This window comes from Anser anser (assembly GCF_964211835.1).
Source record: "Anser anser genome assembly, chromosome: 1".
NCBI classification, from domain to species: Eukaryota; Metazoa; Chordata; class Aves; order Anseriformes; family Anatidae; genus Anser; species Anser anser.
In genome coordinates this window covers 85928910-85942635 of record NC_139720.1, presented here as the reverse complement: position 1 = coordinate 85942635, position 13726 = coordinate 85928910, and the positions used below count along the sequence as shown (strand labels likewise).

At 37.4% G+C, this 13726-nt stretch overlaps 1 protein-coding gene across 12 annotated transcripts in view; it reads right to left on the bottom strand.

Moving 5' to 3' along the window:
• CADM2 (cell adhesion molecule 2) overlaps positions 1-13726 on the bottom strand; it is a 660501-nt gene that overhangs the window by 192166 nt on the left and 454609 nt on the right. For 2 of the 12 annotated variants that reach the window (XM_083836585.1, XM_083836577.1), the window contains 2 exons: positions 2847-2951; positions 1066-1218 (listed from right to left, as the gene is read on the bottom strand). The exons of 8 other annotated variants lie outside the window; for them this stretch is intronic. Coding sequence is in view for 2 of the 4 variants with exons in the window: in XM_083836580.1 (XP_083692706.1) it covers positions 9579-9615 (37 nt within the window). In the remaining 2 variants the exon portion in view is untranslated. Of the gene's footprint in view, positions 1-1065; positions 1219-2846; positions 2952-9578; positions 9711-11610; positions 11636-13726 lie in introns of those variants that run through there. 2 more of the 12 variants (XM_083836581.1, XM_083836580.1) reach the window with 2 other exon arrangements.

Sequence of the window (13726 nt, the reverse complement as noted above, 5' to 3'; positions counted from 1 at the left end):
ATATGGAGTGCTGATATTTTGGAAGTGAGAATTAATCTAGCATATAGAAGTCATGCCAAAGAATTTATCCTATCCCTTATCAATACAGAAGCTACATGGATCTGGAGAAGATGCACATGGCTTCATAGGAAGCCTGCAGTGGAGAAAGAGATGCAGAGAAAATGAGCCACTAGATCTGGAAATTAGCCCAAGTGGAAGAAATGAAGTCTGTGTAGAACAGGGAAAAATAGAAAAGGCAAGAACAAAAGAACAGATACTGCACACTTCTTATTAAGACCAAAATTATTAGTAAGTGATGGGAAAACTAAGACAAAAAAAAACTTTTACAAGATTACTTTTTTGCTTGTATCAGCACCTCACTTGGGTTATTGAAGTAGGACCTTTGGGGCTAGAGAAAAAGCTTATAAAAGCCTATAAGCAGGTACATAAACATTCTAGAAAGCATCAGCATTGGGCCATTTAACACAACATTAAAAGTGTCAGAGAAGTGCTTTTATGCCACTGAGGCTCTGGTCCTGGGGGGACTGATAATAGTTTGTGGGAGAGGCCTTATTTCTGTTAAACAGGTAAGTAGCACATGGCCACAAAGCATGCAAGAGAAGCTGCCAGTCTGTGCAAGTTACTTAGTGTGATGAAAAAAACAAAACAAAAAGCACAGTCCTCTGCCATCAGTGAAGCAGACGAGGTATTCTCAGCCAGCTCTAGGTACCACCATTCGGCTGTGGGGGCAGCAGGCTTCCACAGCAGCACACCAGCCCATGGCTGGAGGCCACGAATTAGAATCAGAACATCACACCCCGAGGGACTTGCTTTGGAAATCACCATCTTGCATAGGATAACTTGTTACCACTGCAAAAAAAGCACTCATAAAAAGCACTCATCCCAGCATTGAGTATGCTGGTTCTGATCCACGTGAACCAACCCATTAAATCAAGAATGCTTGGTGATGAGCATTCAAGAATAAGGCAGGCCTTGCCAGATTGAGGGTACCGTATTCAGATTCAACAGGACAGATGTGTTAAAAGAAACACAGCTTTCATCATCATTTCAAGACCTTGAACTTACCACTGTGGTTCTCCAGTACGGATGCTTCTTAATTTAGTCATTAATCTTTCTTAACTTCTTCCCTAAGTCTGGGAGCAGAGGTTGAACAAGACAACGTCCTTTACCAAAAACATTCCACCTTTAAGAAGTCTAGCACTGGAAATCTCAGGGGCACTGTTGGTAACATATTTCAGTGAGTAACAGTCATTACAGTTTAAATGAGAAAACAGTATTTTTCCACTAGTCTGAATTTGTCTCAGTGCAGCACCTAGCATCCACGGGCTCTTGTTACATCTTCTTCCCTGCTCTGAAGAGCCCTCTATTATCAAATTTCTCTTTCTTTCGTCGGTACTTAGAGACTGTGATCATATCATCCATTAACCTACTCTTTGATAAGCTAAATAAATTGAGCTCCTAAGTCTTGCTCTAGAAATTGCATTTTTCTAATCCTTTAATTAGTCCGTGGTTCTTCTCTGTGCCCTCTTCAATTTTTCATCTTTTTTCTGAAGTGTGGATCCCAGACCTGGAGACCCCAGTGCGGCATTCACAGAAGCAACAAATACAAAGGTGACACCACTTCTGTACCAGCACTTCATGGGCTTGTTTGTGTACTTACATGAGTCCCCTTGGCCCCGGTGTCAGCCCAGGACTCACGTTTGACTTTCTTGACTTTCTTTCTCCCTCAACGCTGGGAGTTTTTTTTTGTTTGTTTTTCCTCAGACACTGTTCCCCATTCTGTTTCTACCACCTCCTTCCATAGTTCTTAGATGTACATCCTTACGCTTCACCACGCTGAAACGCGCATCTCTGAGCCCAGTGACCTGTGCTCTCCATTATTACGTATATCAACAGTTGTTGTGTCATTGGCAAACTTTACTGGCAAAAATTTTGTTTCCCAGGGTGTTTCTAAAAAACATACCTGAAAAACGTCTATGTAGTACAGTGCCAGCTGCTTTTCCCTGTGAGGCAAATGCACAGAAATGTGACTGTTCAATGGAGAGTTCCTATTTATTGTTACATTTTCATCATGTATATATATATATATATATATATATATATATTTCCAAACAGTTCTACTCTGCTTAATGCTTACAAGGTTGGTTTTGAATGAGTTTTGGTTAGTAATCAAGATGTCATGCTATTTCAAGTCAAATGTCGTACAGCAGTCAAAACATTTTAAAGATTATTATGGTTACCTTTTTCCAGATATAACTGTAATTTATGAAATCATGTAAGTATTAAATTTGTCCAATATTGATAAATATATTCAAAAGCATATTGAAAATAATTCATTTTTTTTATCGAAGTTTTATTTTAAAACAGAACATGATAGAGATTTCTGTTAAGGTGGAAAATCTAGCTGCAAACTAATGTTCATGTTTCCTTTAATGCTGGTGATGGCAGTGAGACAAATCCCATGAAACTAACTGAAATCTGAGATTTCAAAACCTGATTTACATTCCTAAATCTACTATTGACATGACCTCAGGCAACCCATTTTATGCCTTGCCACGGTCTACATTAAAAAAAAAAAAAAGGTGCTTACTCAACTTACAGAGATTTCAATTAAAAAGGGAACTGTTTTTTTTTTTTTTTTTTTCTTTTAATATGTATATTTCCACTGTCTCATCTGATTTCATCTCATACTTGCTAATACGGGAAAGAGAAATCTGCTTACAGATAACAGCTTTTTAAAAAGAAATTAACTTTACAATGCTTCCATTTTAATGTACAGATGAAAATTTGTAGCACTTTGTTCCATGTATTGTTGAAAACTCACATAACTTCTGTTTTGTACTTACATGCTGCTAAATAAAACTTCTATAATGGTCCTTATTCTATGAATGATTTGAGATTGTTTCAACTCCCCCCATCAAAACGTAACTCCTTTCTATGGGGAGAAGCCCCTGTAAAATATGAAAGACAATTTTAAAAGCAAATATCTTTATTTCTGGATTAACTAATTTATTTAAAATATTTGATGTGCAAATTCTGGACAGGGCCAAAAAGTAAATTTTTTTTTTTTAAAAAAAAAGATAGAGTGGATTCCCAAGAATTTTAAGAGAAATCCCAAATTTCAGGTATGAATCCAAATCTGTCTATATGTCTTGAACTTCTAACTTGGACTTGCTGATGTCACAAATATAAATTCTTGCATTATGTTTACTTTATCTTGTTGAAAAAACAAAAGTGATGATAGCAGTAAGAAAACCATATTCATATTTATAGCAAAAAATACTGAACTAAAATATTCTTTACTCCAGCAAAACCCCTGCATGTTCATACACATGAGAAGAAAGGAATAAAGAACGCAGCATGTGACATAATAATAATTAATTACACGGTAAATTTCAACTTCCATTGGAAAACCTCTAAGCACTTCCCACACTATTCATCAGTGCATTAAGCACTTCCCAGATACACTGACTTTCGGTCTGCATTGTGCTAGCTGAACAAACCATGAGTTTTCACTTGCCTCTTGCCAGATGGCCCCTCCATTCCTGTAACAACCTGGCAGCCCTTCTCTTCCTTGAGCACACACAGTCGGGATGTTTTGCTCCACCCCAGGAATCAGCACCACATCATGCAATGGCAACAGTCATTCCTTATTTCAGGTTAAAGGTATGGAAAAGATGTTGGTACTTGGTACTTGTACTAGGGGTAGGTACTGAGACTTGCTTTGCGAGATGCACACAAAAAAAACTTGTAATCATATGGGATTACAAGATGATAATGGCACACCAGGCTGGCAAAGGCCAGGGGTCTCTTGCAAGTAGGCACCCACGGGTGCTCCAGGGTTTTGCTGCCTGCCAGATTTTGGCAGATGTAGAAGAAATCACAAGGCTGATCAGTGCCAGGAATACGGGAGTTATCCCCATTTAGCTGAAGAAATGGAAGGTGGGAGTCGTGTGTAAACTTGGGTAAGATAAGATGGAGCAGGGTAGGTTTGAGTGAACACCATCTTTCACGCAACTTTTATTTTGGACCGATCAGAAATCCCTCTTCAAATGCTACATACTGAGTATTAACAGGGCATTATCTTTATAAACATCTAGAAAATACAGAACATGTAAATTATACATACATTTCTGAACACAGCTTTTCAGATAAGTTCAGTGCATTTTAGTTTTTTCTTTATCATTAACTAAGTTGAATGAAGTAATGGAATTACTGCAAAAGAGACACCTAGATATCACTGTCACCATGCTGTATTCCAGTCTCTCTTCTCATAATAGGAAGCTTTGTTAGCAAAATTACTGTGCCTAGATGGAGCTGTAGTTAAGTACATTCTACCGCAGGTTACTTTTGCAGTGCTGTGTGGAGGACCAATACTGCTTTCTAGTAGAATTGACAGGTTTGTATCTCATTAGCCACAAGCTGTTTCCAGTCAAGAAATTTTTTGTTTTGTTTTGTTTTTTTCTATCCCAAAATCATGGCTCAACTGCTTTTACAGATTTTAAAACTGATTTTGTCTCAGTATGTGACAAGACCGTGGGTGGCAGAATAATTACCATTATTTGGTCCAGTTTGGAAACATTTGTCTTATGAGTTCATCTCACGCTCATTTGTTTATGTTCTGGGGTGTTTTTTTTTTTTTGTTGTTGTTTTTTTTTGTACTTTTTGCAATTAAAATGAAAGCTCTTTAAAGAGTTCAACACTTCAGTTTGATGGTTAGGTTATATACTCTAATCAATTTACCAGGCTAATTATAAATGTGATTTGGTGGCTATAAACACCGAGAAAACAGATTTCTCTCTTTAATTCTGTTTCTGCAGAGGTCTGTTTTTGTAAGAAACAATTATGTTATAAATTATGAGCTTCACATTATCAGTAGAGCATGCTTTACCTACTCCTTTTGCTATTTGTCAGAAGGCCCTAAAAAGAAACGTGTGTAGAAGGAGAGGGGGGAGAGGACAAGAGGTGACAGCAGTGAGTTAGCAACCTTCTGGCCCACTGACCAGCTCCTCCTGCAAACCTAGCTGCCCATCAGCTCAGTGAGGCAAATCAAGTTTATCATCACGTGAGGGAAAAAATAAAGTTTGTAGTTCTATTCATTTTCACTCAGGCAGCCAATAGCAGAGATTAAGTAAGAAAAACATTCATCTTTGTCTTTGACTAGGTCAAAAGGCTTTTCCTAATTTGTCGTCTTAAGTAGTGCTAATTTAGTCCCACATCTGGATTGCTTGTTTATTTTAGAGTTGATCCCCAGAGTGTCCTGCAAATTGCTTGCTCACTGAAGAACAGTGTTTAAAACGAGAAACAAAACAAAGAGGAGGAAAAAAGTGTGCGTTCTGGTAACTATGACATGCTCCAGTAACAAAACCACTTGCAGAGAAAATTAGAGTTAATGAGAACACTGCAGAAACTTACTATGCAATGAGAGGTTTAGGAAAGAGAGAAGAAACAATTCAGAAAAAAAAAAAAGTTACGCCCAAACTGTGCATTTGAGATTGTTCAGCTTTCTCAAATGTTTAAGCAATTACTAAAATATTCCAGAGGACAAGAGCACACTGGGATAGCCACTGATTTCAGACTACAGAAGTTATGTTACACAGCGATAAACGAGGAGGAAGCATTTGTTACTTCTTGCACTCCTGATGTTTCAGGTATATGTTTCTACAACAGCAGCTAACTCGAGATATAATTGATTCAGTTTCCACTACAGTGAAACAGATTGCAGATATAAATGTGAGAAAATTACATATTTAAGTACAATTATTCCATAAAGATAAACAGGAAAAAGTAAGAGAGAGAGACAGTGAAACAAAAAGCATATACACAGACAGTGCTGTTTCCTAGGAACCTTGCATAAACATCTAGTATTTTTAACTCTCCTCAGATTATTGCCATGGCATTCTTTGCTTATGGAGAAGAATAACTAGTTTTTTTTTATTTTTTGAAAAGGGGAAAAGGCATTTCCCTCCACCACTCCAAATTAGTGATGGAAGTTACAAACCCCAAAATAATTAAAGTGAACTTCATCTTCCCATGACTGTGACAGCACACTGCTGAAACTTCTGCTTCTCATAAGTGCAAATGCGGCTTCAAACTTCGTGTTGTTTTCTACTTTGAAGAGCTATGCACAACTCTTTGTGCCTCTGCAAACTGTAAAGCCCTTCTTCTCTAAAAGCAGGTAGGTACCCAGTTCTAACAGAAAGAATAAGGAACTAGGTACTCCATTTCTTTGAGGATCTGGGCCACGGTGTCTTCACATCTCAGTTCTGAACATGTAAAATGAGAATAATAGCACTTTCTTACTTCACATCAATGTTCCATGAAGAAAATGTACAAACAAAAATTATGCAGAACCCAGATAAGAGGTTGATGGAAGAAACACAGGTAGCTATGGTGGTGACAAATATACCTACACATTCAACCCTACCAAATCTACCACTAGGTACAAATTCAGAACATACTGTGTACTTTCCTCTCCCCAAGGCCAGGAATTTCATCATACTGACTGGTACTTCTTCCAGTTAACACACCAAAATGGTACAGAAGTCTGTCTAGGACCTTTGTTGGTATCAAGCATTATCAACTTCACATCCATTATTCACACAGTCACTCAGACTTGGTACCCGAATACCTCCTGTTATAATTATAACTCATCTGTTCAATCTTCTCCTCTGAGTAACAAATGAAATGAAGTTCTGGACACACCATTTTAAAAGAAAAATAATGAGCTGTAAAGACGCGACCTGTCATACTTTTAAGGACCGACCAACAACCACTCTGTACAGGGTTCTTGGGGTGCCTTCCTCTCACACAAGCAGTCAGATAGCACAGCCAAGGACTTTGCCTTTGCATGAACGTGTTCTACTGCCTACAGACAGGTTCAGCACACAGGTACGCCTTTTACTGACAGAACTGGAGCCAGGGCTCAGTGTTTTTTCAGAAACAGCAGAATATTTAAGGAGCTTTACGGACAAGGTGAAATCCGTATTTGGAAATGTAAAGCATGCCGGCATAAGCAAAGTAAGATCATAAGCTAATTATGCCATTTCTGCAATGAATAATGGAACTAACATAGATTAGCAATTTAACATAAAATATATTTTCAATAGGAATATATACGAAATTCAAGCAATATTAGCCTGACTCAAAAAAGCAGCTTCTGCAGAGAATGGAGGAAAGCTTCTATCTCATTTAGTTTATGCTTTCCCCCAAAAAAAAACATCATACAGGTAAAACAGTGGCCAAGTACTCCATACAACTCATCTTTGCAATGTAACAGTTTCACATTTCAGTGTTGTATTTTCAGCCTCAAGAGTGAGTTAATACAATCAGTTCTCAAGAGTGCTAGCTCAATACCATGATTTGGGGTCCTTCGTTAAAAACTGACTACCATACTGCAACATACCATCTGGAGACAGCACTCTGCCTAAACACTGTGTTCTGTCTTCTGATTAATTGCTTACCTGTAATAAGTAGTTAAAAGGATAAAACTCTTTGCTTTGGATACTCTTGCACAGTGGAAAGTCTCCGCAGAAGAAAAGCCAGGCAAAAGGAGTAAGCAGCAATTTAAAGCAAAAGGTCCAACTCGGTTATGTGGCTATTTTTTCTTACACAAGGTGGTAAAGACCTTTATACAAGATTCTTATTTTAAAATGCTCCTGTCACAATGTTGCTCAAAGAAGAGCTCTGAGAGGGGGAAGGAGGGAGGGAGCAATCAATCCCATTTTAGAGTGACTGGTTACATTTTATCTGGCCAGCAATGGCACATATGCAGTGATAACCATGAAAAGATTTGCATAAACTGGAAATGTTCCTTTACGTGTTTTTATGAAATACAATGTTCAGGTAACATCAGTCTTTTGGATATTACCTTACCAAAATGATAGAGCACTTTATTCCGCACTGTGTCAGTGACTTGATTAATAGCCAGGTGGCAGAACTGTTGTGAACAGCCTCCATTTTTGGCACACAGGAGCCTCACACCACCATACAGGACCTCACACCACCCTCCACATACTGGAGGCAGCAGTCAGCTCACTGGAAGGCCGGAATGGCTACATGGCTACTCAGGTTCAGAGTAAAGTCTCCAAGTGGCATATTTTGGGGAGAAAAAAAAAAAAAAACAAAAAAAACAAAACACTATATGTGGGAGGAAAACAATCTGAATAATTTACCCAAAGGACTACAGAAGAAAGAGAACTTAACATTGCTGATTTTTCTAAGGTGACTGTAACAGAACCAGGGCTACCCACTCCCAGCATCCCATCAGTGAGCTGGCAATTCTGAAGAGTGTAAGCCAAAAAAGTTTTCTGACACCAACATTATTTTGATATGCAACAGGACAATAGGAAAACTATCTGAGCCTAAACATCATGGGAAGACATATACCAGTAATGTTAAAAAAAAAAAAAAAGTAAAACATTCAGCTACACATATTATCTGACTTAACATTGGAAGTTCCTAGATATCAAACAACAGCCATGCAAATGTTTTGTAATTATAAAATACTGTAAATTCAAACATCCTGCCAGTGTAATTTGAATCCAATGTGTTAATGAATGATCCATTAGCAAGTAGAACTTATAAAACTTCTTACAAACTTATAAACTTCAGAACTTACAAAAGTTCTAAGACTGACTGCAATAAAATGCAGTTTAAAGCACAGCATTTTCACACATTTTCCATCCAGTCTCCATGTGATAACTCATTCCAAGCCACAGATGTTTGTCACTTTCTTCAGATGACTCAGTAGTTGACCCTCTTGAAGCCCACTGCACTTCCACAAGTGCAAAAAAAAGAAAGAAACAAATCAAAATAAATACAACTGTGCTGATGCACTCCAGCCTGGCACAGCACGGTTCCAGTTTTGGGAAATAGTCACAAGGCCTGAACGAGCATTTGGTGTGAGATATTTTCTTCTTAGTTCCTCAAAATTCCCAGAAATTGCAGATAAACATCCAAAGGCTCACATGGTTATCAGAACATAATTCAAAACCTATCTATTCTTTAAAAGGCATGATTATCACTTTTTTTTTACTTAAAAAAAAAAAAGAAAAAAGAAAAAAGAAAGCAGGAATTACTTAAGATGAGAGAAATGTGGGTCTATAAATATATTTTCATAGTCTAACAACAAACCTTTCCATATCTGGAAAGGAAATACTCGGAAAAAAAGTGTCCTGAAGCAATGCACAAAGTTTATGGCAATACAGCAACCATCCCTTTTTCAAGCACGTGGAATCCAGAAGCGGTTTCACAGGTAAGTAAGGGGGTGAGAAAGAATGAAATTACCAACCATGGTTCTACATAAATTATAAATGGGGTATCTGATCTTTCTCAAGGAAGGAATTACCAGAAAGAGGAAAAAGACACACAACTTTTTAAGAATGTCAAAAAAATATATATATATTATAGTCTCAAAAAATCCCCTTCTCTATCTGGTATGCCATTTGAAAGGTTGATAATCAAGACCAGCAGATGTCTATCTCTCCCCTTGCAACAAAAGTAGGCAAACAGCTAAGAAATGAGAAAACTACAGCCATAGTCAGATATGCTCACAAGAACAAGACAAAATCACTTACTTAATCCTAGACTGAGATTATCAACCCAGAACAACATTCTGAAAAACAGCTATTTGGACGCTCCAGGATTAGTGTGAAGATTCAGCCTATTTAGGATACTGCAGGTGGTGGAGATTCCCCATCACCACCCTTACCTCCACCCCTTTATTTTGTCTATTTTTATAGGAAGGGAACTTTCTATACAAAGCTTCAGTATGGATCACATGTTGAATAACAGCTAATGCACTGAAGTAGCAAATGAATCATTTGCATAAGCTTGTTAAATCAGATCTACAGGTTTTCTGTTTAATCCTACATGTTTCATCTTTTCTGTGAATTGAGAATTTATGTAAGTTATTACATGTTAATAGTTGCCACTGCCTGGTCAAATTGTCTACTGGACATTTGCAACCGTTGTCAGATTTTAGAGGCTGAACTCACATTATTCAAGCTTCCTTACACCTTGGAGTGCTTAACATCATCGCAGGTGAGTGTCTGTCCACAGGCAGCATGTATTAGCCTTTCATTCAAGTCAGATATTCAGCTGATCTGCTTGCAGAACCTGTGCTGACCTCACAGATACTTCTGTAGCCTAATCATAGCTTCTCCCACAGCTCTACCCTGTTAAAATCTTGGCTTGAAATACTCTGGGGATACATTAAATCTTCTAACCTTAATATTGGGTGAAGATATTTTTGTTGGATAAAGTAATGCTTAAGGAAGACTGAAATTACTAGGAATTCAGAAATAATTCAGGATATTGCTTTGACTAAAGGAAAAGTAGAGATAGATTAAAACATCAGAAATAACAAATTGTCCCAAATTGTAAAAAGCATTTTTCTTCAGAAAAGTCAAAATACTTTACTTTTAAGTTTTCTAAATTAAACATTCCAGTGAAAGAGAATTACGCAACAACAACAAAAAAAAAAAACAAGCAAGCAAGCAAGCAAACAAAAAAAAAACACTTAAATCAGGAGATCTAATTCAACTTTTTCCTCATTTTGCCACAACCCCTATAATCATTTCCTTGCTCCCATCTATGAAGCATTTCAAATCTACTGGAAAAAAATGGTCTTCAACTATTGAGTCACCAAAAGAGAAAAAGAAGCATTCTTGCATCTCCCCAGAAATAGTTTTCCTTCTCTCTCCATCTTTAAAATAGACCCTGGAGTTTGAAGTCCAACATTCAGGTAGCCCATTCAGCAAGGACATTTTCGTCCAGCTGCCTATCTACTTTCTGTAGCTGTTTCAGATCAGTCTTTCCACCTGAGCAGAACATAGTCAAGGTTTAAAACCCTGCCACTTTCAGCTTTGTCTTACCACTGCCTGAAATTTCATCTAGGAAATGACTAAAATACAGCAGAAGATGCAGGTATACAAGTTAGCTCCAAATAGTGCTGTACTTTGAATGTGTTTGTAACCTCAGAGAGTATTCAGGAATCCCTGAACACAAAGATACAGATCTCCCAAAACGTAACATCTCCAAATTGCTCAGCCTTATTTATATGTGCCCCTGAAAAAGCTCACTTAGCACTTCAAACCCTTTGTGTTGAAACAGCAGCTGGAATTTTTCACTGAATAAAACAGCCAAGAAAAGTGAAAATGAAGAGTTCTAGGTTTGCCTTACTACATGTCCACACAGTAATTTTTATTCTTGTTAAAATATAGAAGCAACACATATCAGATGTGTTTGCAGATATACACACAAAGAAACAGGAGGGGGGAGCAAAGAACAGTGATAGAGACATCAATAAAAAACATCTTTTTTTTTTCCCCTGGGAACTTACCTCCTCTCTACTTCAGACTGTACATTTGAATTATAATTGAACAGTGTATTTAAAACAAACTTACTGCCTTTAAAAAAAAAATCTGAACAAAAGTACCAATCGTTGCATTAATACATCAAATAAATCCTTGCTACCCTGACTTCAATTTTCACTGATCCATTCAGTTTGCTTCAGATTACATGTAATCCTCAAATACAAATACAGAAAAAGCAAAAATAGAAAAATCAGATTTTGATCAGAGACGCTAAATGCAATGTTATACTTACCTGTTGTCATCACCAGAACACTCTGGTCATAACACATCTCAGTAAAATATTCTAGTAAATAGGGATTGACACCAATTTAGATACTTAAATTGTGTCAATGTAACACGTCGACAAATTAAACTTTCAAACAGAATGCCTTTAATAACATGCATATTTTCTATAAAATGTATTGGGGTGGAGAATAAAAGGCAGTACTATCTTAAAAGCAGGGAAGTATGTGGTTTTGATCTGAACAGGTGCTACCTTAATGACTTTCTGTTGATCAATACATACAAGCATCACAGCCAACCGGGAACATTCCCTGAAAAAGCAGCTCTGATTCTCACAGAACAAAAGCCTGAATGATTACTACAAGATTTTCCTCTTGCGATTCCCTGTACGTTCAGGGAGTTTTCATTACTGGTGATTTCACCCATCAGGTCAATATTTACCTTCTTTCCTGTTTGACCCTCTAGCAGAGACTAGATCTCTGAAATACAGCTCTGCTAAAGCCAATGAAACAATTGTTTCAAAACTTAGTACCTCATTTTCTTTCCTCTTTCAGTTTATAAAATAAAATAACACCAAAAATTCCATCCTGAGAGTTCCTGTTGTATGCAGTTCTAGTAACCCTTTTGAGGGTGGCACCATACTATGAACTACACAATTACATAGGACTACATTTGCAGGTGCCAGAAGCCAGGCTAGGTCACTTGAATTAAGGAGATGAAAGGCAATTTACACCTAGTGTATACGGGACATATATATTCCTTTGTCCTCCACGCTTGTTGCTTCAACACTTTCTCTTTTTCTATGTTCCATATCAGCCACAGAGAGTGGCTGATTCCCTTCCAATGCCACTATTTGTGTTTCAGAAAGATGGAAAAGGCTTCTTGTGGTGCAAGCTGCTGAGTGAAGGGAATCTTTTCTCAAGTGACTGAGGCTTTTGTCAAATTTCATCTGGGAACCCAGGGGATTTGCCTCTAGTAGAAGATACTGGAAGATCAGGATTGCATCCTGCTGCTCTTTCCTGTACCTGGTCCCTAACAAGCCTTCTATGTCGATCAGTTGTAGATGTGACTCTAATTCTGCACAATTTAGATATCATTTTATATAAAACTACACAAGACTTTGGTGTACTTTGAAATAAATCACTTACTCTACTGACTTTCTTATTTCTTCCCTATGGTCTATGAAATATCTATTGATATGGCAGCACTGATCTGTAGTAATTCTCCCCGCTGACTTCAGCCAGCAAGCTGCTCATGAATCTAGCAGATGTTTCAGTTGTCTAGGCCAATGGAAACCTTATGGACCCTTTTTTCTTCATCTCCTCCCAGGAGCAAATGTTAGTACAGCAGATATCTGGATGTGTGCCATGTAGCAACAGAGAAAGGAAAAAGCTGCTGTGGCTTTGCTAAGCATGGTGCTGTATACTGATGGTAATTTTTTTTTTCTGGCATTCTCTAAGAGGGTTATTTAGAGATGCCACACTCATATACAGCCAAACGCTAAATCTGATTTACTTATTTTTAAGATACACCTTGACTTCCCTTGTTGTGTTATTGAGTCTTGGATTATTAAACAGATTTAAGAAAAATATGTTCTTGTGTTATACATTTCTTTCTGCCAATACAAATTTAGAAGCACCACATGGTAGTGCAAGCTGCATTCGGCATTGTACCCCTTATAGATTGTAAAGACTATCTCAAGAAAATTGTTAAGGGGATTTAGGTATAGAAAGAACATCACTTTTTTAATTTAAAATAGATCAATTACAAGGAAGTGATATGTCTGAATTCTCTAGCTGCCTTCAAAAATAGCTACATGGAAAATCTTTCATTTGCTATTATCACTTGACCTTGCTTTCACAGTAGATGCAAGGCACAGTCCCTTATTCAAAGTCTCTAAAGTTTTTATTCCAGAATCTGTTTCTTTTTCATCGTGACCTTTGGATCCCTTTTATTTGTGAGAACTTAACATAGGGTCTCTGATTTCCAGTGTTCTTTGAATAAAAAGCTTTAACCTGGGTATCATGTTTGTTGAAGTTCTTGTCCTTACTGTTCTTAAAGGTAATGAGTTGGCTTAACAAAAGAAATCAGCAGAAAAACATGTATTTTTAGATGCAGGCATTTGT